The sequence below is a fragment of the Numenius arquata genome, chromosome 24 (assembly GCF_964106895.1).
Source record: "Numenius arquata chromosome 24, bNumArq3.hap1.1, whole genome shotgun sequence".
NCBI classification, from domain to species: Eukaryota; Metazoa; Chordata; class Aves; order Charadriiformes; family Scolopacidae; genus Numenius; species Numenius arquata.
Window position 1 is genome coordinate 4,978,412 of NC_133599.1, and position 27,963 is coordinate 5,006,374.

A 27,963-nucleotide genomic window follows, 5' to 3' on the forward strand; every position below is an offset into this window, starting at 1 on the left:
CAACGGTCGGCGGCGGCGGCGGCGTGAGGGGACGGCGGCGGCGGGGAGGGCGTTGCTGTTGCAGGGCCGCCCCCGCCCGCGGGAGAAGCCAGGCGGGGAGGGGAGAGGAGGAAGGAAGAAGCTGCTGCCGCCGCCGCCGCTGGTGCTGCTGGTGCTGGAGGTTGGTGGCGGCGGTGGTGGTGGTGCTGCAGCCGCGGGCAGAGCCTCCCCCTCCCGCCGGGCCGGGCGGGGAGGGCTCCGGCACCGAGATGTCTCAGGAGCGGCCCAAGTTTTACCGGCAGGAGCTGAACAAGACGGTGTGGGAGGTGCCCGAGCGTTACCAGAACCTCTCCCCGGTCGGGTCCGGGGCCTACGGCTCCGTCTGGTGAGTGCTGGGGAGGAGACAAGGAGGGAGAGGGGGGGTTGTGTGTGCAGGGGCGGGGGGGGGGGGTCCCGTCAGGTTGCTCGGCCCCTGCCCTGGGCCTGGAAACCTGCCCCGGCTTGTGGGGCCCGGCGGCGGGAGGGTGCAGGGCGGTCACCGCTCGTCCTCTGGAGGTTCCTCACCGCCCCCCCCAGCTTTTTACCAGTCTCCTGCAAGAAACATCGTCCGTCCCCCCCCCCCCCCCCCGGTTTCGGAGCGGGAGTGCCGGGAAGCCGCAGTCTTGTCTTTGGAATGCGGCGGGGATTGCACCACATGGCAGGTGGCACTGAAACATTTTTGCAGGGGAAGATAATCATGTCCCAGCCTCCCCCCCCCCCCCCCCGCCGCCTCCCGAATGATCTCATATAGACATATTTCACCGGGCCTTCTTGCAGTTAGTAGGTGGGGGGGGTGGAGAGGGATGGAGGCTGGCAAGTCCCCCGTAGCTGGCTTTGCAGAGCTCTTGTCCCAGTTTCCTTCTGGACCTGAAGGATAGATTATATTTGCGGCAATTACATTTTTAAGTGGAGCCTGTTGATAGGCAGGGAGGGTTAGAGGGAAGGCTGCGAGGGCTGGTTTTGCATCCCTGACTTCTTCTGGGTTTGCAAGTATCGATATTTTCTTGGCAATGGTAGATGAACACAGGAAAGCTTGTTTTATTGCTGCAGAATGACAGAGTTGCTGCAGTATGCGCTGCCTGAGAGAGTAAAGTCCTGGTGTGAGACCTGCAGAAATACAGAGAGCTTGAAGATAAGAGCTTGGTTTTTAATGCTTACCTAATGGGAGCAAAACATATGACAGGTTACACGTGCGTGCAAAATACAATACTTCCTTAATTTGTAGTTTCTCTGCTGAAGTATGTTGAATCGTTAAACATAAATTAACTGGGCTCTCTGTGTTGTTTAATCTTAAACACAAGGTTGTATTTGAATTGTTTTGACAGACTTTAGCACTCATATGGTAGAGCTGTATAAAAGTGTTCAGAGATGACTGTGTCCTTTTATTAAGAAACGTCTTCCACACGAGCATTCTGGTTTTTATTCCCTGTTCTTTGGCTCTGTCAAAGTGTGATCAGAATTTTCAAATACGGGTGCGTAATGATCACACATCTGCTCTGCTGCTGTGTTTGAGGAGGCGTGCATATTTTTTCATTAACATAATGTGCAAATTTATATAATGAATATAATTTATGTTTTCTCCTGGGGAGGGATGCATATTGAAGTCCACCGGTAAAGAAAGGGACTTGCTTTGCATGTGCTGCAGTTTTAAAGAAATAAAGTTCTCAGCTGTCTTTAACCTGTTACAAAATTGTTGATAAGTTCAGCTTAAATATCACATATTTCTTAAAACTGCTGTGCCCTAAATATGCAAATACTTATGTTTCATTAAAGGCAAAGACTGGTCAATTTTAGAGCAAGATTAACCAATGTGGTTGCTGATTTTTTTTAAAAACAGAGGGGGTTCGTTCTGGTGAAAGAAGTGTCTTGTTGCCAGAGCTGATAAATGCCCCCAAAGTGCCACAGAGTTACGTAACTCCCCGAATCTAATAGGAAATGCATTTGCTCAATGCCTTGTCCATGGCATTTTTAAGGTTGACCCCACACCATCTGGTCCGTTCCTCTTCTGTTTCCCCCCTCCCCACGACCTCCATTGTGCGTGTGACACTTCCAAAGTTTGTCATCACGAATTTCCTGTTTTGCTGTGTCAAAACTTTCAAAGATTGTGCAATGGTGTTCAGAGCTGCTGAAACAGTTTTGTATTGGAAGCAATTTCAGACATGTGGCACATGAGTCTCTTTGCAGTCCGTGTTAATGGTTTTTTGTATGTTCTTCTAAAAATACGTTTTAGAAAAGATCCTTTCCGTATCCCTGCTCTTTCTGAACTATATGTCAGAATTAAAAAAAAAACCACCAAAACCAACAAACAAAAGATCTTGCCCATATAAATGTGTAATTTTATTAAGTTGCGAATGGTGATGCATAGTGTTTAGGATATTCCTGCAATGACTTGTCCCACTCTCTGTCCCTTTAGAGATATTTTTTTTTTTCCTCCCCTGTAAAAAGTTACTTGGTTTCAACTGAGACTTTGCATTTGACCTCTCTATTGGGGTAGTAAATTGCGGGGTTTTAACCACCCTTAAACTGAATGGTTAAGTATATGTCTCTGTGTGTGTGTCTAGTGCCTTATTATATTAGAATGTAATAAAATGCTCTGTTGTTTATTTAGTTGTCAAGATGAGGTATTTAAAAATGAGGAATTTCTAGAAAGTGTATGAGGGGAGAATTAATAAAAAAGAAAGAAGCTGGGAGATGAATCATTTAGACTATGGAGCTGTCTGTTGTAGGCTGCTTTATATGTCTAATGTGAGTATGACTCGGAGCACCCTAATATAAGAACCTGACTCTATTTTGTAGTCAGTGGATGGAGAGAGAAGCATTTTCTGCAGGCAGCTTAAGGCACCCGAGGTTTGTGCTTAAACTTAGAGCAAGTATTCCAGTGGTTTTGGCGGTATTGTGTGCCGTGCTGGAAGAAGGGTGTTCAGACAGCCAATTTGGGTATTTTTCAGGATCCGTTCTTAAAAACTGGAAGTACATGGAGATGCAAGCAGGGATTCAGTTCCAAAACCTCAAGAAACATCGCTGTGTACCCCCAGATTGCTCATTACTAAGTCACATAACAATTGCTGTGACATCTGGTGTGTGAAATGCTGTTTCGTTTATTCTTGCAACAGTTTTGTAAATTCACACAACGGAGTCTTTTGCATGAAAAGGATTTTGTAACAAGGTCTCCACGAAAACACGTGTGGGTTCTTGAAGTCTTTTGATACTTCTTGTAAGGAGAGGAGCCTGGATACTGCAGCGTCTTGCAGCGGGGAGTCGCTGAAGGGAGATGGGATCGATGGGTGACTCAGAATTGCCGGAGCATCTCTTTGGTTCTGGTGTGCACTGGGGGGAAGTCTCAGCAAGCAGCTCTGCGCTGAGCAAAGGGGTGTTCGGATGATCTTTGCCATCAGTTTCTAAAGTGCTATGAAATCACACTCTGTATACTCTTAGGAATTTACTTCATTGTTGTTATTTTTTACAGCGGTTCTTTGTGTGTTGTGTTGATACCTTTGTAAAAGAAGGGGTTTGGGTTAATTGCTTTGCAGGCTGTCTGTATTTCCTTATCTAATTTGGAAAGAAATTAAACAGCCAAGACTTACTCTTCCTCAGAATCTTGCATAAGAATTTTTAACTTTTTTTTTGTTTATGGACTGTCAGGTTATATAGCCCTTCCAAAGTCGGTGATTTCTTCCCATTCCAACCCGCAGTTGTACCAACACCGACTCTGAATTCCCTGGGTATTATGAAGATACTGAGATAATTCCCTTCTTTTTAAACTAACAGAGAAATACTATGATTTAAGAACTTTTAAAACATTAGGCTCCAGAGGAAATGAGGTGACAACCCTAAATATCACCTTTGTAGTAACATTTCCTCTGTGGAATTTTCTTTTTCCCCGCTGTGGGTCTTTAGGCTTACTAATCCCTTATCAAAGTGTGCGAGTGCTTCCAAAGTATGTGTGCACTTGGAGGGACAGATGCCTGCTTCTCCAGAAAGGCGTGGTAGATACGTGAGGAGTGATTTGAAAAGAACCACAAAGCCGAGTGGGATGAAGCAGCCGTACAGGTAGGATTAGCAGAACGCACGTGGGAAAGGGGGATGGAGCAGGAGAAGGGCAGGCACAGAAAGGCCCTGAGCTCTGAAAGCGAAGGTGGGTAGTTTGAACTTTGTGGGTACTTTGTATATTAAATAAAATTATTGAGAGCACATCTGTCCTATAGAGAGATTTTTTTAATTGCGACTTTCTTAGAAGCAGAAGCCAACGTAACAGAGGAGAATAAGATTTCCAGCTTTTTATAGAGTGTTGAGAGGGAAACTGATTGAAATGCATGTACAGACTGAACTCACATGTAACGGGTGTTAATGATAAACTGTCAGGTACTAAGAACTGTGGTTTTTTTCGGTCTGTAACTAGGGCTGCATAAATTAACTCCAAAGGTACCGCTGACGAGATTCAGTTAGCTTGGGGGTTTGCACAGGCGCTAGTGATGAGTATATATACTACTTAGCAACATAGTCTTTGCACAAAAATTAACGTGCTGGTTATCTAATGTTGAAATAAATTGCACTCTTAAGTAATTCTGCATGTACTTCAGTTCCCCAGACTACTTCACATGTTACTTCTAAGAAGATAGAAGTTGAATCAGTGGATAAGTTCTCTAAAATAATACCTTTATTCTAGCTCTTATGTTCTGGTTTGAGTTCAGGGTAGCTCAGAACTGTGGTTTTAGCTCACTTAAGAGTGAAGCAAATGCAATTTATGTGCTGTAGTGTGATACTATGTAAGAGGTTAAAACACGTGGAAGCTGTGATAAATTCTGAATTTGTGCTGATCTTGTTTTAAAAGGGATTTAGAACTGTGGATCATGCAATTTGTTCCCAATTGGGCTTTTTTAGCTGAAATATGATGAGTGTAATGCAGCTGTTTTAAGCCTGTGATGAAAGCCAGCTTAGTGTTCTTTAAAATGTTCTGCAACATGACAGCTGTGCTGTAGCTCCACGTTCCGTACTCCTGAAAACCATTAGCACTTATCTGTATTGGCAGAAAATTAGTCAGCATTCCTTTATTTGTAGGGAAATAATCTTTAGGCTTCAAATGTGACCGAACTTCGAATTCTTCAGGCTCCAAGAGCAACTCTAGATTGCGAATGCGCAGTAAATACAACGTTTTCTTTCCTGGGCTTGTGCTGGTTAAACAGTTTCTCGGTTCTGCTGATTGCAGTTCTCCTCGGAGGTTGTATGTCTACCGCAGTGGCACAGTGACTTGATATGACCCCACAAATTTCATTTACAAGGTGAAATGAAATTTCCTTTGGACTCTGAAAAAGCTTGTGATGTGGCTGATGACTCTGAAAATCTTCTCTAAAGAGAATCTTGGGGAAACCAAGAGAGAAATGTGACCCTGGCTGGGAATCACAGAATCACAGAATTATAATGGGTTGGAAGGGACCTCTGGAGATCATCCAGTCCAACCCCCTGCCAGAGCAGATCCACCCAGAGCAGGTTGCACAGGAACGTGTCCAGGCGGGGTTTGAATGTCTCCAGAGACGGAGACTCCACCACCTCTCTGGGCAGCCTGTTCCAGGGCTCTGCCACCCTCAAAGTAAAGAAGTTCCTCCTCACGTTTAGATGGAACTTCTTATGTTCAAGTTTGTGCCCATTTCCTCTTGTCCTGTCCCTGGGCACCACTAAAAAAGGACTGGCCCCATCCTCTTGACACCCTCCCTTTAAGTATTTATAAGCATTGATCAGATCCCCCCTCAGTCTTCTCTTCTCCAGACTAAAAAGTCCCAAGTCCCTCAGCCTTTCCCCGTAAGAGAGAGATGCTCCAGGCCCCTCATCATCTTAGTAGCCCTCTGCTGGACCCTCTCCAGCAGTTCCTTGTCCTTCTTGAACTGGGGAGCCCAGAACTGGTCCCAGTGCTCCAGATGGGGCCTCCCCAGGGCAGAGCAGAGGGGGAGGATGACCTCCCTCCACCTGCTGGTCACACTCTTCCTGATGCACCCCAGGATGCCATTGGCCTTCTTGGCCACAAGGGCACATTGCTGGGAAGGTGGTTAAAATGCAGGGGATCCCTTTCTTGTCAGGATGAGAGATACTGGTTATTGCTGCCTTTTGTACCCAAAGTGTTAGAAAGCTGGTAAAGATTCATGACTAATTCACAGCAGCATGTGTTGAATTATGATGACTAATCATATTTTTGCTCTAAGTCCTAGAAAACACCTTGAGTATCATTAAAATATTGTCATATAATTACAGCCTGAATTAAAATATGTTTGTATATTGCAAAATGGTGTACGTGAAGCTTTAAAAAAAACTTGAATTTTATTGTTCCTGAAGTGTTGCAGCTTAAATATTGATATTCCAGTGGGGTGTGAAGTTTAAAAAATGAATGCTTAATGGTTTCTTTTGTCTGCCCAGGCCAAGTGAGGTATAGAAGATAACTCCTGTGTGGAAGTGGTTGATAAAGGGAGTTCTTTGGGACAGTCTGATGTAGCTTGAGTAATTCAGCTTTGACAGTTTGGTTCTCCTGTGACCTTCTGGCTGGCTGTGTCTTCCTGTCTTTTCCAGAGAGCTCTTTTCATTGTGCGTCTGGAGGTGCCCCTATAGAGAAGGAGATGCTCCTCTTCTGTCCTGCACAGTGGGTTTTTCCATCCACCTGCAGGACTCAGGGGAAGGATCGCTCTTCATAGAAACAAGCTTGTATTTTGTTCTCTGTTTCTCATAAGCCTCGTATAGCAAGTTCCTTGGAAACTGAATAACTTTGAGATAAGGAGTCTTTTTGCAAGTTAATTCCAGTTAGTTGCTTTAAAAAGAAATGATAACTGCATTTATTTCAGATAGCTTCCTTGGCTGGGGTGAGGACTGTATGTGCAATTGTGGGTTTGTTCTAGGACTGCTTTTGTGATTTGGTTTGGAACTTTCTGTTCATTAAGCTGCTTCACACTTTACATTTGTAAATGTATAGCTTTCCTTTTCATTTGATGTTTATCAAGAGCTAGTGCATATTCCCTTTTAAATAGAATCGGGAATTCGCCGTGAATCAAAATGCAGCAGGAAAATAAACAAATATTGTCCTTCTCTGATTTTCTCCATTCTGTACTTTCCCCTTGCCTGTTATCTTGAATCAAGCATAACCTTGATTTCACATCCTCTCTTCCTCCTCCTCCTTCCTTTTTGACAAACCAGAGCTGTTTTAGATAAGAACATCAAAGAAGAGAAGATCAAGAGGAGTAATTTACAGCTAAATACATATTTAGTTCCTCGCATACAAGTCCTAAGCTCTGGAAGATTTTACGCGGTGTATCAGAAATTTAACATAGTTCTTCATGTGCTAAATTATTGGTTGTTTCAAAGCTTTTGCTTCTTAATATTATTAATAAATAGGTTGTAATAGGACTTACTTCAAAAGATGATTTTACACTACAAAATATCAACTGTATATATATATAGTTACCAAACAGGATGGAGTTGGTCTTCATGGATTCTAAGAAGAAATTATTTATATGTACAGGTTTTATGTATAAGTTCCTACTAAAGGGACAAGTTTTAGTAATGTACAGCTAAATATTACATGCATTTTTGTATAACAGGAGTTTAGGATTAGATGGGATTTACCAAAGAGGTTTGATTTCAGCTTCAATTGTGATTAACAACCATCATAGTTGGAATTTATTAGGCACAGGGCTTAGATTTTTGTATGGTCTTAAACCATAAAGATAGTATCTTGAGCATAGCATTTTGTGATGAAATGTGATGTATGAAAATATGTTTAGGAATACAGATAATATTTACAAGTCCTCTTCCTCTCTCCAGAATCTTATCACCATATTTATGTTTAAGAGCACTCTGTTTTTAGAGAGAAAAATTATAAACTTCTTTTTTCTACAAAATTTCCCTTTACTGTGTGAACAAGACTCATCTGGAAAACATTTTCGGTAGAAAACAAGAGTTGTGTAAATATGTGGGGAATTGCGGGGTTGATGCAGGTTGTGGACCAGGATGCCTAGAAACTATTTTCAATGGAGAAATGGTGTGAACTGTGACTCAGTGCGCAGATAGCTGCTGTCAGGAGCTGCTAAGTGGATTTGAAGGTGCTTATAAATAATTCCTTTTGATAATTTGATTATTCTTTATTGTAGTTCTGCCTTTGACACCAAAACTGGCTTGCGTGTGGCTGTAAAGAAGCTGTCCCGACCATTTCAGTCCATCATCCACGCCAAAAGGACCTACCGAGAGCTACGGCTACTTAAGCACATGAAACACGAAAATGTAAGTGGAAGGAGATGGTTTGAAAAGCTGGTCTGGAGTCAGACTATCCAGTGAGGATCCAGCATGAGTGCCTTTAAGAACCTTGTTGCGTACATTTTTCTAGTAGAAATGCAAAGCTTGGAGTAGTCCTAGGGATTGTGATTGTAGAAAAGCATACAGATTAAAAAAAAAAACCCAAAACCAACCAACAAACAAACCAACCCTAAACCCCCGGTATAACCAATTTTGTATTATAAAATGTTAAGATTTCCTAGAATCATCTGGAAATTACTGCTTAGCAGGTTCATGCTGTCCTAAGGATTTGGGACACAGGTGATGTCACATTCTCCTGCTCGCTTGCTGTAGTTTTTGTTATGTTAAGCATTTATTTTAAAAAAGAAAACCTCAGAGGTTTTTTTTTAGTGCCCTCTGGGGGGTTTCTCATATTTGTTTGTTTTGGTTTGTCTGTGTCAGAAGAGAGGGGAGTAGATGTTCATGAGATTCCTGTAGGTAAAATAGGGAGGAAAAAAGGAGGGGTGTGTGGCGGGGGGAAATCGGCTGGCTTTTCATACAAAGCATCCACTGAAATCGTCAACAGGGAAAATAGGATGTGACAAATGTTACCTTGAACTGTCGTTTGATATAACCTCCCAGTTGGTATAGAAACCAGTAAGTTGACCAGTTCTGTGTGGCTGTGACATTAGCACACCAATGTGTGTGGTTTGGAGGAAATACTACATGCCACGGAGCAAAAAGTCATAGTCTGTCCTCTGTAGAGCTGTCAGAATGTCGAGAGGAAAGGAAGGCTCTTGATTTCTTTTGTCCAAACTCCAATTTAGCAGAAGGAACTACTGTTTTGAGAGCAGGTTGAGCAAACCAGGGACCTTTATCGAGCACAAAAAGCCAAACAAGCCTAATTGTGTCGGTAAGTTCTCCTTGGAAGGGCTGTTCAGGACTCCTTGTGTTGTGGCAGTGGTGGTTGTGTGTTGTGGCTTCTTCCCCACTGCAGTTAGCAGCGGGTATCCCTTAAATCTTCCTGGTGTTTCTAGTGTGGTGAACGTAATTGGAACTTGTACTCTTGTCAACAATACTTCCTCCGTGCCTCTGGACCACACCGTTGTCTCAACAGTAGAGGTGGCATTTCATCCTGCTTAATATCCACCCCCTGGAGTTTTTTCTGGACCTCTTCTTGTACGTAAGATATTCTGATACTCTCCAAACAGGAAAGCTTTGAATATGTGTTACAAAAAAAATAATATTAAAAATAAATCAGCATATCAGTCCATTTTGTCTAAGCTAATAAGGTTGAGTAATGAAAATTAGATTGTGACTGGTCCTGCAACAGTTCTGTCTGGCATTCATTAATGTTGTTGGATAAGTATTGCAAAGAACCTAAGTAGCTTTGAGATAAAAGGAAGTTAAGTTGTTTATATATAGAAATATTTATTATCAGTTCATCATACCGTCATCTATCTGTGGGAAGTTTATCTAGGTTGTGGTTTAAAAAATCCTGCAGATGCTGAGATGTTCAGAGCCGGTTCAGGCAGCCTTATTGGTGCTGGTGTCATGGCTACTCAGATCTCAGTTCGGAAATCAAACGCTTGGTTTTATGTGGCACAAAAGACAGCAGCACATCTGGAAGGTGTCATGGTTTTAGGGGCTTGAGCAAAGGATGGTTTTCTTTATCCTGTGTCTACTCTGGCTCCCGATGATCTTGAGCAACTAAATGGACCTGCAGAGCCCTCCAGCGTGTCTGCAATTATACTTTGGAGTTCCGGGAAGCCTTGTGTAAAGCACAGCACTGAGCAGATGGGAGAGCAAATGGGATTGTTGTCATACGGAGAAATTAATAAGCTCTGTCACATCCTAAAACGCTGGGAGGGGAAAGCAAAAGGTTAGGAGTTGGGATCTGAATCTACCGGTGTTCACACTTCCTCAGAAGCGAGACAGTGATATGCTGCACAATAACTATGTTTAAGCGTTTGTGAAACTCGATGAAAGATACGGTTAGTTTGGTACCGTGCTTCGCAGTGTTGCAAGATAAAAATGATAAATGAAAAAAACCTGAGGTCTGGACAGCAAAGTCGGTTTTGTCTTTCCACACTAAACTGCGTGGGTAATGTTGGGGTTTTTTTTCTGTAAAAACTGATATGAATCCACCGGAGAAAGAAATGGGAAGCATGAGAACTGTTACGTGGGGTGGATGTGAATGTTAGAGTTTGAAGATGATGTCTGTCTGGAAATGGAGTTGCTGCGATTATATCGAGAGACAGGAAAGTGTTCTCTCTCTCCAGTTTCCTCAATAAAACGCAATCTATAATGTATAATCTAGGTTAGACAGAGGCTTCTGTTTCCTACCCACTTGCTCTCTTTTCCAAAAACATAGTCTATGTTCCTCAAAGATTTTGGCTTTAATTCTCTGCTGAGAGATAACTGGATTGAGCCTGACATCCCTGACGAGTGTAAACAGTGGGATAAAAAGGATGGCGCAAAGGGGAACGCGGGAATCCAGCTCTGGGTCTCACACGCTCACCTGAACCACTGCTGACGCTGCTGAAATGTGCACGATGGTTGTGTGTCCCAGACGAGTGAGATGCTGAGTTGAAAAGTGAAGAGGAGTTTTTTGGAGGTGGATGAAGACAACCGTCTCTTTATCTCTTACATTCACTTGTTATGAAGAGGAGGAAAATAGGATTTAAAAGCACATTGCAGAGAAGATTAGAACAGTCTTCATCGACCAGATGGATTTAATTTCTGCTCTTTGGGCAGAAAATACAAATGACAGTGTGAAACTGTTTGTGTGTATTGGGTCCTTAGTGCATTGCACTGTTTTCCTGGCTCATTTTCTAGTGTAGTCATTATTATTCATTGCTTGCATTACAGATCCTTGATTTTTTGCTAGCCGTTACTCAATACAAATGAAACAAATCCAGTCTCCCAATTTTGATTTTAGTATGTAGGCAGTGGTGTAACTAAGAATTGAGCAGGAAGCAAACAGTTTTGTCTGGTGGTTGGGGCTTTTTTTGTTTTTCTCATCCATTTATTTCCTGAACAAGCTTTAGTTGGTTTTTGAAGTAAGATGTTTGAAACCAGTGTTTACACCTGCCTTTGTTTTGGCTCGTGTTTGAGGCTTTGAGTGGATGGCTAGCGTGAAAAGACAGCTGTATATTTTTAACCTGAATATTTTTTCTTTACACGAGAATTGTGTGTTTGTTTCTGATGTTGTATGAATGCTAATTTGTCTACACCTGAATGATTCATGTAGTTGGAAATGAAACATGTACTGGGATGAGTAGTGTCTATTCCACACAGGATCTCAGTAACTGTATCGTATTATACTGTCATTGTATTTCACAGCTTTTTCACTTTACTGTTTTCTTTCTAGGTGATTGGTTTGTTGGATGTGTTCACCCCTGCCAAGTCACTAGAAGAATTCAATGATGTGTAGGTAACTTCTCTGAAGACTGCAACAAAACATCTTTTATATCTTCCTCACATCTCAAAGATTGTTACAGAAATATTTGCCACCTTAATTTGCCTTCTGTCATTCTCGGACAATTCTGAATTCTAACACACTGGGACATCCTAAACTATTGAACTCTTCAAACTTGTTCAATTATTGACCAGTGCAGTAGGAATCACCATACTAATTTGCTATGTTATTTAAAATGTTTAAAATTTCCTTCAGCAAGACGCTTTGGGACAGTCAGCTCTGCTACTGGTGCTTCACAGGGAATTTTTATCCTAATCCTGCTGAAGGGATTGCTCCACAGCCCATGTGTTTCCTTTTGTTCATAGGTACTTGGTGACACACCTTATGGGAGCAGATCTGAACAACATTGTGAAATGCCAGAAACTCACCGATGACCATGTGCAGTTCCTCATCTACCAAATCCTTCGGGGACTGAAGGTACTTGCCCCTGCCCTCCCTGAACGTTTATAGGGCATCAACAGGAGGCGGATGTTCTTGATCATATCCTCAGAGATTCACATGAGTACTTAGTGGGGCTTCTGTGACTCTTCTAACGTATCGTAGGATAACCTGTTGTTATTGTTCCTTCTTTTCATACCTCTTGGGAGCACTATCAGTAAAGCTATGTATCATTTAAGAATATATTTCTATACATTGCTATGGGCAGAATTTGGAAAGTTACGAAGTGTGCTGCCCTCTAATCTGCTAGGAATCTTCCAGTTCTTCAGTTCTGTTTCCTTGGGTTGTCCTCCTCGTGGTGGCAGTGCTCCTGGGCATTCCTAAGGAGGAGAGACAAAGTGAAACACCCACCTAACTGAAACCTGTAGACACACAGTTGGTTCCTTCCACAGACAAGCTGTAGCATTTGAATTGTGTGGGATGGGGTCGGACAGCGTTGTCTGGTGACGAGATGGGAGGCCACTTGAGCTGTTAGATAAAATTTCTCATCTTGCCTTACAGTACATCCATTCAGCTGACATCATCCACAGGGTGAGTGTTTATCCTAACATTGCTTCCTCTGCTGAACCAGTGTCTTTAAAAAATGTAGCACAGAATCTTACAGCACCTATAGAGAAGAAATTTTCCGAGAATTATTTCAATTAAACAGTCAAAAGGTTAGACCTGGGAAGTGATTGTCAGGATCTGTAGTTTCTGTTCCTGCCTATGTTTGACTTGTATCTTTGTGAAATAGGTTCTCTATTTGTTAAATATACGTCTGCAGCACTGGTGTTGCAATAAGCCTTTATGCATTTTTGCTTATATGTGTGTTAGGTCCCGGTCCGATTGTTCTGGGAGGGGTTAGCAATGATTCCAAGGGTGCAGTTAAGACCTCTGAGGACCACAGAAAGCTGACTCTGGGATAAAAACATTTTCCCGAGTGCAGAGGGTTGATATTTACAGCCAGTTAGAATCTATTTTCTGGCTGCATTTGCATTTTTATCTACTTTAGACTTGTGAAACAACATACATACCACTGTTAATGCTGATGTTTAATTCTTTAGGATTTAAAACCGAGTAACCTAGCTGTAAATGAAGACTGTGAGCTAAAGGTAATGTAATCACAAGGTCTGGTTGGTTTGACTGGGATTTGAGTGAATGCCTTGTGGATGTCCTTGAAATCAAAGGGACAAAATCATTCTTTATGGACATCCTTTTGTGGCCTGAAGTAATAGTGTCCTTCCCAGCTGAAAAGGGCCATAGGGATGATTTTTCTGTATCTGTTCACGTGTTTTTAATGAATCATCTTGAAAGCGAAGAGTTAACAGCTTTAGTTTGGCCTGTTGTTTTGGAGGGAAGATATCCAGACGTAATTCTGATTGTTGAGTCTTACACTCTTCCAGGCTCGTGTCTTTTAACAGCTTGTGAAATTTAGTTTCATAATCTGCTTTTGCACTTGCACCACCTCTCCTCCACCCAGTCCAATAACTGCCTGCTTATTTGCTCTAACTGGTTTGCGTTGTTCTGCTGCGGTGGTTGGTGGATGTCTCTTCCCTTGTGTAGATCCTGGATTTTGGCTTGGCCCGACACACGGATGATGAGATGACCGGTTACGTGGCCACCCGGTGGTACAGGGCTCCTGAGATCATGCTGAACTGGATGCATTACAACCAGACAGGTAATGTGTTTATTTTAAACACCAGGATTCTCCGTTCCTGAATTGTGGAAAAAAGAGGTTCTCCTTTGTCCGTGCTCCTTTCCCTAATTAGACTTCAGTAAGGGTGATTAAAAGGAGGAAGGCATAGATTAGTATTTAAACCACAGTCTACCAGATGTAAATTAAGAATCATTGTGATTGCAATTTCAAAGGTTCAAATTTAAAGATGTCTTGTGAATGCTATCAGCAAAATATTGTCAGCACTTATCCCTTATTTTTTCCTAGCGCCGTGGTTTTTACAGTAAGTCAATGGAATGGAGAAGGAGAAGGTGTGTTTCTAGGAAGCTGCTGGGAATATGCTGGAAAATGTCAAGTTATGGTGTGAAGAAATGCTAAAAAGTATATAAATCTCCCTTCCTTTCTTCTCTTCTCAGCCACTTCTTCACAGTTATATCTTCCTTGCAGTTTCCAGTGTCTTCTCAGCAACACACCGTGATTCCCTACAATCCTTCCAGATCAGGCACAGAGAAGAAAAGCAAATCCTGAGAATAGTTCCTGTGCAGGAGAGTGTATGGATCAAAGAGAATAATGTGCTGCTCTGATTTCATACCTCACTGCTGCTTTTTCCTTTCTCTTTCCCTCTTGCACGTATACGGACTTGTCTTGTATCTGTAGGATAAGAGTTGGTGGGTGGGTAGAGTTTCTCTAAGGCCATATGCAAATTTATTCCTCAGAGCTGTCTCGAACAGGTTTGTTCCTCTTTGATTGTGTAGGTTCCTCCCAGCTCTTTGCTGTTCAATGCACCTTACGCTCTGGAAGGAAAACTTCCCTGATCTAGAATTCCATTATTCGGACAAGTCTTAGTTGATGTAGTTACTGAGCAGTATCAGCTTGCTGCGTACCTCAGATTGTTTCAACAGCATAGAACTATTTAAGGATAAAGTTGTTTGTACTTTTGGATAGAGTGATTCTATAGAGACTTTATTTTTCTGCATTATGTTGTTTTTGTTTTTTATTTTATTTTGTTCAGTTGATATTTGGTCAGTGGGATGCATTATGGCTGAACTGTTGACTGGAAGAACGTTGTTCCCTGGTACAGACCGTATCCTTTAAAAGTAATATTATTATTTTTTTCTGAAATGGAAGTTAGAGATCTTCACTTTAACAAGAAAAAAAGTTCTGGGTTTGTTTGGTTGTGGGGGTTTTTTGTTTGTTTGTTTGTTTTTAAATTAATGGCTTCTTTTACTCACAGTATGATGAGGTGAGTTCTTGATTTTGCTGCACGTGAAACAATCACAACGTGCACGAAGGCAAATCTCTTCCTCTTTATTAGCATCGCTAGAATTCCTCTCATGTTGTTTGTTTCTGGGAGTTACTTGCCTTTAAGTTTACTTAAATTCATTGCTCTTTGGGTTTGTAGAGAATAACTGCATGGAGTAGGCTGGCTGTTGGGCATCCTCTTGCGCTGCAGGTTGTGGAATGTGGAGTGTCCCTTCTGGTCTGTCTTCTGCATCCCAGTACTGTGCTGGGAAACGGGGGCTTTGCAGATCCGTTAGCGCCAAGGACCTGACTCCAAATTGCTCTGAAGTGTTTAGGTTCTGCTTCCATGCTTGAGCGTAACCGGATCGTGAGCCTTCTTTTCCTGTGTGCTTGTATTGATGAGAAAAATCAAGCTTCAATAACATCTTTTCAAAATTAGCTTTTTGCTGCCCCAAAGTAGGCTGGGTATAGGACACTTCGGCAAATTTGGTTGGTCGTGATTTTCCCCAGGAAATCAGAGCTGAGACTTGATGCAGATTGTTACACTGACAACTTTTCTTCAGACACACCAAATAATTTACTACTGGCGAAATTTTTGATTGCCTGGAAATTGGACGTTATTTGCCAAAGAAAATGACATTGCCCACCTCTTACCAAAGTTTGTTCTTTCAACCACAGTTTGTTTATTTTAATAACTTCTGGTAATTTATTAGTATTTATATCTGTTAATTTAAATATGTTAGCATTTGATTAAAAGAGAACTAGTGTTGGAAGTGTTGGCCTTCTGTGTCCTACATTATTTCTGGAAAGCATCTACATTCTGAAACTCCTTGGGACGGGGAAGGGCTTTGATTCCAGTTTTGACGCAGTTTCATTTCCCTTTTCACTGTGCTTTAACTTTACTCTTTTTTCTCTTTTTTCCGCCTGTCTCCATCTCATAATCTCTCTCCAAATTTGTTGAGCTTGCTGTACTTTACTGTTTAGTCATCTCTGCTGTATTTTTTCCATTGTCAGGATCAGAAGCAGAACTAACATGAAAGTGCCTTAGAAGCTAGAAGGAAAGTTGCCATATTTCTATTGGCTGATTTCGCACCTGTAATTTGGTCTGGACAGATTTTACTTATTTCTGTCAAGAAAAAATAGGAAATCAAAAATTATTGATTCAAACAAAGCAAAAATCTTTCAGCTGTTGCCACTGTTTAACCCTAGTAACGCTTTAGATTTAAAAAATCCTGATACTTGCAGGTAAAATATTTGCTAATGGGATTTGCAATGGGGTATGTAAGAAATGCTTCACCGTGTGTTCTTTAAGAATTGAACAATTACCTTTCAAGCCTGCAAAGTTGTTGTTTTTTTTTTTTCTCCAACTGTGTTCTTAGCTGTGAATTACAGCCAGTAATATCCACAATGCAAAATCATGTTTACTTTTAGGATCTCAATTGTTTGCTTTGTCATATTAAGATACTAATTTATATCTCCCAGCTGATGCTTGTGATTCTTTACCTTAAATGCTTATTTTCTTTTGCAAATGGTAGTAACGCTTTTCAATTAAATGCTTTTTCTGCTCTGAATTGGTTAGATATTAAGCAAAATAAGGCCCAGTCCTTCCCCATTGTAGGTGAAACTGTGTAGTACTGTAGTTGTTGCAGTCTGTGTGTGGTTTCCCCCTCCGATTAAGGTATGTGCTGTTTGATCAGGAGGTTAGAACTCCAAGGGGAGCGGGGTTTGCTGTTGTGAATCGTGTTTGTGCCTTTCACACTTGCCCATGGATCTAGGAAGGCTCCGAGCCACCAGCTTTCCCTCTGCTTTGCTGATACCTAAAGACAGCAAGTGGAAGGTCACAATGGGTTCCTGCCTTGGAAGGCTCTCTGAAATCTTTATTCATCCATGATTTTGGGAGAAAGTTTTAGGACTTTTCCAGATGTAGATCCTGTTGGGTACTTCTGGGCTCTTAATAATTTCTTTGTACCCACAGATTTGCTGAGGCCTGTGTTGCTCCTGCAGAGTCTCTCTGCAATTGCTGACTTACTGAGTTTGCAATTAATATTAACATCCTTAATTCAAGGTATATTTCCCACATTTTTAGTAGCCAAGGCTATAGTATATCCCAAATCCCCTGCAGTTCCAGGGAATTCACTCTGCAGCTGGAGGCAATGTGTATTGTATGTGTTCATGAAGCCAGAAACTGCTCCCGTTTGACAGCTGAAAATTTGACGTTCTTCTTACTTTTTGGTCTGAAGACGTTAATTTTCTCAACTATAAAGCTTCATGTTTCCAAAATGAAAGAAATAGATAGTGACAGAATAGGTAATGCCTTCTCAGGATGATCATCCTCCTTCTCAGGGTTGAAATATTGGTCCCTTTCACCAAGGATTTAGCAGAAATGGTGTGATATTTATAGTCCATCAGAGATTCCTTTATAGAGCCTGGAGACGCGTATATTACTTTTAAGGGGCTTCAGTAGAGGCAAACTGTACAGTTAATTTAATCTGGTAAGTAATAAAGTTGTGTTCTGAGATTATGATCTTGAATAGTATCTGTGATAATTATGCCACTGATAAACTAATGATGAATTTAGTTTTAGGTTCTGAAGGACCTGACCTGTAGAGATTCTGAACGTGACTCATTGGTTTAAAGAAAGAACCGTAGATACTCTTAGAAAAAAAAAAAAAACAACCTGTGATTACTATGGGCTTAGTTCTGCAGGATTGTTACAATATTCCTAAATTAAAACTGAGTATAAGCAAATAGAATTGTTGCTATTGAAATAGCTCTGGCTCGGAGCAGCCCAATCTAGAGATGTCCCTGCTCATGGCAGGGCTTGGACTAAATGGCCTTTAAAGGGCCTTCCAACCCAAACCATTCGGTGATTCTATGCTCTATGGGTGGAAATATTTGATAAAAGATGGGTTTCTAATATTGGTAAAACCTCTGCAGGGAGGTGGAGAAGGGGAGTGAGATTGTGGGAAAGACTATTTGGAGACAAAACCAATTGAGGTAATGAAAATCAGAGTCCTTTGGGCTTGTACTGTGAGGCGTAGCTAGAGGCTGCCTTTGTTATCATCGCATCTGTCCAACGCCAAGATCAGTTTCTGTTAAACGTGTGTATTCTTAATTTTTTTTTACAGCTCTTGTGATGTGAATGATTCATACAAATAAGTAGGACTTTAGTTTGACGATTTGACTTGCCTAAAATGATATAAAGTACAAATAAGAATATCGTGAATGTTTTGTACGAGTTCAGCCCATTTTCTTTTTCTGTATAAGTTGACTGTATTCACTTTAAATTCTGAAAAGTATTTTTATTACTGTGTTTATTAAGTAGTACGAGACTTCCATGATAACTAACCAGTCTGAAACTGCATATTCTTCTGATCAATCTTATTCTTGCTTGTGGTGGCAGCTAAAACAACTCCTGAACTTTGCTTTGCCTGGATGAGCTCTTGAGATGCTGCTCTTGAGGGTGGTGGCAGGTTGTTTTCTGAATTTCAGGCTCCCCGAGACCCATCAGTCGTTTGGGGGGGGGGGTACCTTGGTGATGGTACTGGGGGTTTTGCATGCTCTGCTTCCCTTCCATGCACATGTGGCTTTGTTTTTCTTTTGCTGTGTATTTACTAAGTGTTTTTCCTGTCTTTAATCGCTTACGGCTCCTTTCTCCCGGAGGTGGTAGGTTCGTTCCTGTATTGAAATGAACTCTGCAATGCCGCAGGTTACAGACGGCAGCCTAAAACTAGAAGCAGGGGCTGGGTTTTGGGGTGCCTGTGGCGATGCCGGTTACACATTCTGGGTTTTCACGGAGTCACAGAATTGTCAGAGTTGGAAGGGACCTCTAGAGATCATCTAGTCCAACTCCCCTGCTAAAGCAGGGCTGCCCAGAGCACATCACTCAGGGCTGCATCCAGGAGGGGCTTGAAGATCTCAAGAGAAGGGGACTCCACGCCCTCCCTGGGCAGCCTGTTCCAGGGCTCTGGCACCCTCACCAGAAAGAGGTTTTTTCTCATATTTGAGTGGAACTTCCCATGTTCCAGCCTGTGCCCATTGCCCCTCATCCTGTTCACTGGGAACCACTGAAAAGAGTATGGCTTCATCCTCCTTCAACCCACCCTTTAGATACTTGGAAGCATTAATAAGGTCTCCCCTCAGCCTTCTCTTCTCCAGGCTAAAGAGCCCCAGCTCTCTCAGCCTTTCCTTGTAAGGGAGATGCTCCAATCCCTCCATCATCTTAGTTGCCCTACGCTGGACTCTCTCCAGTAGTTCCCTGTCTCTCATTTATTGGAGAAGTCACTGAATCGTGTTACATAAGTGTCTTCCAACAGTGATTTTTCCCTGGGAAAAGAGCTGTCAGCAAACTGGGCAGCGATACTGTTGGCACACCTGGTGCACGTGGTTTTTAAATGCCTTGAAAAGAATTTAAATATTTCAACTTGAGGTGCGGCACGTGACTTCTGAGGCATGTGAGCGGGCTGAAATTCGCACGACTGTTTCTTGCACAAGAGTGAGTGAAAGGTGTAAGGGCTGTTTGAAACGGCGCCGAAGAAAAGCCGATTTAAATGAGCTAATTGTGGTTAGTGTGGCACCTTGTGCTAATTCCCTTACGCCAGGAGATAACACTGATTTCATTTCAAGCTCTGACAATGAAGAGTTGGCCATTCAGCAGCTGAGCTAAATCCAACTGGACACAATGGATTTACTGTTAATTTTGGAGTGTTTAATAGGTGGGAGTTGGCCAAGAGACTTGAGAAGTGAGAAATTAGTTCAGCTGTTCTGACCAAGTTCTATTTCCAGGGCTTTTAATTCATTTCACATCTAAAGCTTTAGACTAAAATTTACATCAAAAGATAAAAGGTTTTAGCAAAGTCTTACTGATTTCCTTCATGTACAGCTTGTCAGTATTATGGGAACTCGGAGGCTTTTTTTCTTTTTAAAAAGAAAGACAATATTTGAAGGACCTACAGTATTTGAATTAAAAGATGTTCTAACTAGTTTGATATAATTTTACGGGCAAATATAACCATTACAGACACAGTCTGAAACCACCAGTAAGTTTGAAGGGCAGAATAGAGGATAACTCGGAGAAGAAGGGAGATTATTCTTTAAATAGTTTTAAAAAGATACCTTGTGTCTCCTTACTATCTTGAGTTTTAGACATAAAACTGTGTCTTTAGTGGATCTTTTTCCCCCTCAAGTGTATGTTTTGTCACTTATGCCAAATATTTAATTCTTCTACCCTGTTAAAGAGGGCAGCCCAGATTGGTAGGTGGCCTGGCGGAAGCTCTGTACGGGCTAAAACATTCTTTTCATCTAGGATGTTATGTCTCGAGAGCTTTCTACGTAGAGATTTTAGTCCTGAGCCAGTGTTTGTTCTCCGCCACTGGGCAGAGGGGGCTGAGGTGGGTCCCCGGAGCTGGGGGGACGAGCACCCTGAACACTTCCTGCTCCAGTCCTGGGAAAGATGCCCCCTATATCCAGGCAGAGGGATGCTGTGGGTCGCGACCAGGGTCCAGTTCTTTTCTTACTTCCTATCTCTTAAGTGGCTGAATTACCTTGGAAGGTGTTCACAAAAGGCCTTGATTTTTTTATATTCTTATTTTTTTAATATTAGTGCCTACTTTTCAGCCTTCTGCTTTGCTTCCTCTGTCACTAACGCAGCCTGATCCTGCTAACGGCATTGCCTGGGGTGAAGTGTGAACTCCTCCTTTGCCAGTGGGGCCAAAGCTTTGGCTTCTGCTCTTCTGTAATTAAGGACGCAGCGAGCGGTTCGATGCATGGGGTGTATCGTAGACAAAGTCGCTCAATCTGATGCAGAGCTGTGTTATGTTCGATTGTAAACGAGAGGAATGAATACGGTTTGCTTAAAATAGCTTTTTCAGTCAAGGCCTTGGCAGGTGTTAAAGTTTCAACGTGAATAGGCTGATGTGTTGCGCTTTTCATTTTGATTTGTCCCAGCATTTTCCTTTATGGTCCATCATTAGATATTGATCAGTTGAAGCTCATTTTGAGACTCGTTGGAACCCCAGGGCCTGAGCTTTTGAAGAAAATCTCCTCAGAGTCTGTGAGTTTACACTTTGATTGTAATATCTGCCCTTTCGGAAGTCCCGAGTTTGTGTATTGCCCTCCTGTAGTCTCTTGTAGTGTGTGTTGGGATTTATTTTCTGTTCTTTTAATTCCTTTGTCATTCTTCGCTCTTGGATGGCTTTGAGTTCTTAACGCTGTGTGTACCTGATCTTTATTCCTCTTACCTCCGCCTGTGGTATGATTTCTTCTTTCCATAGTCTCATTTTACTGCTTCGTGACTTTCCTTTCAGTTTGTGGTTTTATACTTTGTGATATATTGTATGATCAGATGCTGTCGGGGAAGGATTTTTTCACAGCTGAGAGCTTGAGGCTCGTCTCAGTTATTATTTCTCCAGTTTCCCTACCCCAGGGTCTGTCGTACCGGGAGCAAGTGTGTTCTCTTCTAAACACACACAGTCCCCTCTGTAGCATGATTAATTTCTGAAAACACTACTTTTTGATTTTATAGCATCAAATCCAGCCTTTTAGGTGCTTTTATGTGGCAGCTGTTTCCAGGGCACACAGTATATATTCTGTGGAGAACATAACTAATTGTGCTGTGTATTTAACGGGTGTTGCTGTACGGGGCCAGGTAACAGCAAAAAGCTTTTTGCAGCCTCCTTTTTAAAGGGTGACCTCAGTTTTCAGCCATATTACTCTAATCGTAAATTGTGAACTTCCACAAAGACAGTATTAATTGCCATTTAATTTTACCAGTTTCTGAAGGTGAAGTGCACAGAAGTTAGAGCGAGAGATGCCGTAACAGTAGGGATTCACAAGTTAATGCAGAGTGAGGGGACTACCAGTGACGGGAGCAGGTCCCTCTGCTGTCTCTGGTGTGTGACAGAGGGTCAGCGCGGTGCAGAGGGAGGAGAAGATTATTTTGTGCTGCAGCTTATGTTCTATTTCTCGTACCGGTGACGGTAAACGCGAGGAGTGAGCTTAGCCTTACATTCCGGTTGACGAAGGTAGAGCTACGCTGCAATCGGAGTCAGTTGGTCACCTCGCTGAATATCGCACCGATTTCAAAAGCCCCGGGATGTTTTACCCGTGGGATGGTTAGGAGGGAATAAGGCAGGGTGCTTCGGGGGCCCTGTGGACTGACCTTCAGGGCAGGCTGGTATTTGAAGTCCAGGGGATTAGTGCGAGAGAGAAGCTTAGAGGTTGACTAGGTCAAGGGAAAGATTAGTTTGCATACGTGAGATTGAAGTGGGTCTTTCTTTTTTTTTTTTTTTAACATTGCCCAATAAAAAGAATAATTGCTCTTAGCCAGGTCCAAATCAAGAGTCTGCTTAAAAAAAAAAAAAATAATGCAGTACAGTGTGGAGATAGCAAAACTTGTGTTTGAGGACCTCGAGTGTGTCACTGTAAGGAATTGTGGGTTTCTGCTGCATTACTTTCCTAGCTCTTCCTTTTTCTGTCTCTTCGCTGACACGAGCTGTAACTCTCTCTTATGCAGTGCTAATGTTTTGCTAATTTTGCATTTATTGCCTCCTGTCACCTCGCCCACGGATCCAAGTGCATTCAAAGCTGTTTGGAAGGAGGTGTCAGTTGTGAGCCTGTCTCACTTTGCACCACAAGGAGCTTAAGTACTTTCTGTGCAGCAAGAAAAAAAGGCTGGTAACCAGTGCAGGGGATACAATTTTTGATTCTGTTTGAATTTTTGTTTCGTTTTCCTGAGGCTTTGTGTAGGAAAATTTTTGAGGAGTAGCTTCAGCCAAAGGAAACGTCTACTTTGGTGGCTTAAAACTGTTGGGAAACGGTGGATGCAACTGTGTTGTATTGCAACGCTGCTTGTGGCGGGCAGAAATCCTTCCTGTACTGACGCTGTCACCCACGGAGCAGTTAATTCTCCATCGGTTTAAGCGTTCACTAGTGAAATTGCTAAACTTTTCACAAATATTTGAAAAAAAACCAAACAAAACATTAGTGGAGACCCTGCCTGTATGGCTTTTGCCTTGTGGTTTGCAGAAGAGATGCTTTGTATGCAGCTGTTTTCTGTTTAAAATGGTTTTTGCACTGTTTTTAACAAAGCCCTTGACGAGGCACTTTAAGATATTAACCAGCTTCAGCAGATCATGCGTCTGACGGGAACACCCCCTGCGTATCTCATTAACAGGATGCCCAGCCACGAGGTGAGACCTGAGCAGACGAGGGGGGGTCTCCAGGGCAGGTCTTGGCTGCTTCTAGAAATGAGAGACGCTCGCATGTGGCATGGGGTGGGCAATTAACCACCTTTGTTGTTTTTTTTTTTTTTTTATATTAAATGAAAACTTAAGATTTGGACAGTGTGTACTCAACTTCTGAGGCTCAGAGAGGTTTCTGAGACTCCAGGAGAGCCTGGATGTGAGTCGGTTTCGCATTCTGTGCCCTGGTGTGCGGTTCACCCACAGCCACCATGCTGCTCGTGGCCTTCCCGGGACTCCGGGACCCTCAGCTCTCGCAGCACCTCTTTGCTTCTCCGTCTTGCATGAACCCCACGGAATGTCAGCTCTTCCTCTGCTCTTTCGAGTGGCCTTTAGTTGGGAAGGGATAACACTGATGGGCTTAGAAAGTAGCAGAATGAGTAAAGAGAAAGCAAAGCGAGGAGACAGACCATAATAAGCGGTGCTTCAGGATGATTGAAATGTATTCTGGCTTGGTGGTTGGATTGTGTTATACTTCAACAGAGCATTTATTTCCACAGGCAAGAAACTACATTCAGTCTTTGTCTTACATGCCGAAAATGAACTTTGAAAATGTGTTTATTGGTGCCAATCCCCTGGGTAAGGATCGCTTTTTGTGTGTTGTGCTTTTCCTGACGCTGGGGCGTCCAGGGACACCCACACTCTCCCAAAGTGCTGCTGTGACACCAGCAGCAGTTCAGGACAGAGCTCTGTGCCACTGCCAGAGTTTACAAACTACCTGTGGGTTTGAGGGTATAAGAGGAAGAAATTGTGGATGATGGGGGGCGAGTCCTGAGAAACTACAGGTTCCTCATATATTGGGCTGTTACATGCTTACAGTTCAGAGCACGATGTCACACAGATCGCTCTAAAATCCTTTCTTTTCTGTTCCGGTGCTTTGGCAGCTGTGGACTTGCTAGAGAAGATGTTGGTACTGGACACAGACAAGCGAATCACTGCAGCAGAAGCCTTGGCTCATGCCTACTTCGCTCAGTATCACGACCCAGATGATGAACCAGTGGCAGACCCCTACGACCAGTCTTTTGAAAGCAGAGAACTTGAGATTGAAGAATGGAAAAGTGAGTTTGGGGGAAGGGGAGTGCCAGCCTGCTTCCCTTGTGCTCCATTCCATAAGCTGCAGTTCAATTAGCCATGGTAATTAGAGGCACAAAAGAAACCTCCTCAGCACAGGAAGGACATGGACCTGTTGGAGCGGGGCCAGAGGAGGCCACAGAGATGCTGCGAGGGCTGAAGCCCCTCTGCTGTGAGGACAGGCTGAGAGAGTTGGGGGGGTTCAGCCTGGAGAAGAGAAGGCTCCGGGGAGACCTTGGAGCCCCTTCCAGTCCCTAAAGGGGCTCCAGGAAAGCTGGGGAGGGACTCTGGATCAGGGAGGGGAGCCATAGGAGGAGGGGGAAGGGTTTGACACTCAAAGAGTGGAGATGGAGATGAGATGTGGGGAAGAACTTCTTTGGTGTGAGGGTGGTGAGAGCCTGGCCCAGGTTGCCCAGAGAAGCTGTGGCTGCCCCATCCCTGGAGGGGTTCAAGGCCAGGTTGGAGGGGGCTTGGAGCAACCTGGTGTGGTGGGAGGTGTCCCTGCCCAGGGCAGGGGGTGGCACTGGGTGGGCTTTAAGGTCCCTTCCATCCCAAACCATTCTGTGATTCTGTGATAAAAATATGGGCATCCTGTTCATTCTGAGGTCCTTACACTGAGTGAATCTATCAGGGGCTGTGTACATAATTAGCATAACCCTGGTAACTAATTATTGCTATGAGCATACAAACATGTAGGTGCCAGTTGCTCATATCTTTGTTTTCAAACTTCCATCTCCCCAATGCTCTGGAAGTGCCTTTTACTTTCTCTGTGAGTCTGAGAATGATGTAACCATTCTTTCCTTTTCCTTCTTAATTAAATGATGGTTTTTGTTTAAAATAGTGTTAGAACCTTTAAGATGGTTGTGGGTTTTCTCACGGGAGGGATGTCTTTAGTGCTGCCTGTGAAGTTTCTGTCCCGCTTTTTCCCCCAGGCCTGACTTACGACGAAGTGATCAGCTTTGTGCCGCCGCCGCTCGACCAAGAGGAGATGGAGTCCTGAGGAAGGGCGCTCTCCTGTTCGTCCCACGTCACTGTGAGGGGAAGGCCTTTTCGCGGGGACTCTCCGATTATCGTCCAAGTGCCTCGTCACAACAATATTCTCCTTGGTGGAGGGGTTTTGTGTGTGTTAACTGGGGGGGGGTGGGAGGGGAGGGGAGGAAGCTGAGTCGATGTAAACATGCTGCATGCTCTTGTGTTCTGTGTACGGCCTGGGGACGCCTTCGAAGCTCTGACTTCTCTTCGGTCCTTCCAGAGGAACTGTGCTCGACCAGTTTGCGCCGCTGGGGCAAGGTGGGGAAGCTGGCGTTTCAGATTTTGGTTACAATCGTTGCCATTTATCAATTCTTCTACAATTAAGCAACCTCAAAATGATGGAAGTTCGTTTATGGGCCTCTGGTTTGCTCAGGCCTGAAGGTGGGGCTGGGGGATGTCCTCGTTCGATGCCGGATGGTTGATTTACGTCCAGATCTTCCTGGTCCAGCAGAATGTTAACAGGCCTTCTCCTGTCTGATCCTCGGAAACACGAAAAGGTTTTGTTTGAAACTGTAAATATGTTTGTGCCTTAAATTGAATGGGGAGAGAGAGGGGAAAGGAAATCTGGGGTGGAAATCTCTGACCCCGCTGGTTTTCAGGGTGAAGGCTCCCAGCCGGCCAGATGCGAGTTCTGTGGAATCAGGAAATCACTGTCCGAGGCAGCAGCCTCTGCCCCTGGATCGGGGTATTCTTCTGGTTTTCCCTCTTCCCCTCCTCTCCTCGAGGCTTCCCAGGAGACAGGGGCTGGAGAAGATTCTTGCCGGCCACACTTTTGTGTATTTTATTCCTTAAAAGCTGGGGGGTTTTGCATGTTGTAGCTGTCTGTGCATGTAGAGCTGCTTGAATTTTTGTCGTTATTTTTTGGGGGCGGCGCTGGGGCGGTTCCATCCTCGGGGAAACCCTTTCAGTGGGTCCCTCGACCAGCACCGTGAAATCCCAGCCTCCTTCCTCTCGTGCTGCAGCTCGTTGTGAAATACCCGCCGTCCCGGAGGCTTCGCCGAGGGAAGGATCGAATACACGGCATAGAAACGTGCATCTTTTTCTTTGTGTTGTGGTTTCAGAGGAGGAGAGCTCGGGATGGAGGGTTTCTTGTGAGATCAAATGTTAAAAAAAAAAAAAAAAAAAGAAGAAAAAAATGTTCTTCAAAGGACTCTGGTGTCTTGTGCCAGAACTTAAGTTATTTCCTGAAAAGAAGGGTTTTTTTAGAAGTATTGGATTCCAAAGCAAAGAAATGAGCATGCGTAAACACAGGACCTCCCTTTCACTGTCTATATCTATAAATATAAATATTTATATATATAAAACTAACATTTGCTAGAGGTTGGTTGGTTTTTTTACCCTCTCAGATAAAGAGCTTCGTGACAGTTTTTTAGCAGGTTGGTCTCTGCCTGAGGAAACAGGAAAAGGGAGTTTGTTTGGATACAAACGGGGTTTGAAGCGTTTTGTGTTTTAGGGGCTCTGTGAGTGAGATGCTCAGAGGTGGGGGCTGGCAGGAGGCGGGGGGGGGGGTGTCTCGGCGGGGTCTATACTGGGACTTACTGGGGATCTCAGGGACCCCCTTTTACTTGTGGAGGAGGCGTTTTTAGACGTTTGTGACGGGCATCCTGTGCGGACGAAGGACCTGTACGTGAGGAGAAAGGCTTTTGCAGTATTTTCTCTCCTTGTTATGGACGGGCTGGGGAGGAAGTGTTTGTGGTGGGTTTTTGAAGAGGCAGCACGAGGGGATGGGACGCGAATGACGAAGCCGTTGATTCTTCCCAGCGATCTCTTCAGGTCAAACGCTTCCCTAAAGGTCTCCGGGGGGAGAGGCAGAGAGCGGTTACTCCACGCTCTGGGGTAAAAACTCTTCCCGGACCAACAAAATCAAGACAGAAACCCTCCCTTTCCCGCTGGCCCCGCAGTCGGGGTGTTGAGATGAAAATGTAGATAATACTATTGTAAACCTACAGCAAGATTATTTTTATCAGCCGTTTTATGTGTAGATGCTACGGTGTGATTTCAGGCGGAAATATTGCTAAAGATTTTTAAAAATATAGACGTTGTGCGTGCGCGTGTGTGTGTGTGTGTGTCTGTGCGTGTGTGTGTGTGTGTGTGTGTGAGGGGGACACGTTTCGGGAGCCCGGGCTCTGTGGGGCGCACGGGGCACACACTCCCCTCGGTGCCGGGCTGCTCGGCCGCCCCCGGCATTTAAAGACAAAAATCTGCTATTTTGTTTTCTACCCCTGAATTTTGCTGTAATTGGTTCTGCCGGATGAGATGTCACGATACCACTGGTTAAAAAATAAAAGTTATTTTTCAGACGTACTGCGCTGATGGTCCTTGTGAACCCCCCGCGCTGACGGGTCGGTTGTAGCACGGTGTGAGGGTCCCCTCGTGTCCCTGTGTCCCCCAAAACTCGCTTGGAGTCTGCCCGCGAGTACTGGACGCAGAAGAAACACTTCTGTTTTCTGTTTGTTGTAGGGATTCGACGCAACAGACCAGGGTTCTGCTGCTTGCCCGGACCCGAGGCCCATCCCCAGTGATACTGGTTTGTGATGGTT

At 43.6% G+C, this 27,963-nt stretch overlaps 1 protein-coding gene across 3 annotated transcripts; it reads left to right on the top strand.

Annotated features, from left to right (window-relative positions):
* On the top strand, window positions 1-27,720 carry LOC141475179 (mitogen-activated protein kinase 14). Of its 3 annotated transcripts, none has more exons than XM_074163408.1 (12): window positions 1-364; window positions 8,145-8,274; window positions 11,639-11,697; window positions 12,052-12,163; window positions 12,686-12,715; window positions 13,228-13,275; window positions 13,727-13,841; window positions 14,851-14,922; window positions 21,053-21,132; window positions 23,821-23,899; window positions 24,205-24,378; window positions 25,324-27,720. In XM_074163408.1, exons 1-12 carry the CDS (start codon window positions 249-251, stop codon window positions 25,389-25,391), a joined length of 1,083 nt encoding a protein of 360 aa, XP_074019509.1. In that variant the 5' UTR covers window positions 1-248; the 3' UTR covers window positions 25,392-27,720. The 3 variants fall into 3 exon arrangements, with proteins under 3 accessions (XP_074019509.1, XP_074019510.1, XP_074019511.1); XM_074163409.1 differs by lacking the exon at window positions 21,053-21,132 and adding an exon at window positions 23,190-23,269; XM_074163410.1 differs by lacking the exons at window positions 12,686-12,715; window positions 21,053-21,132 and adding an exon at window positions 23,190-23,269 and having other exon boundaries at window positions 97-364.
* Window positions 27,721-27,963: the final 243 nt, after the last annotated feature.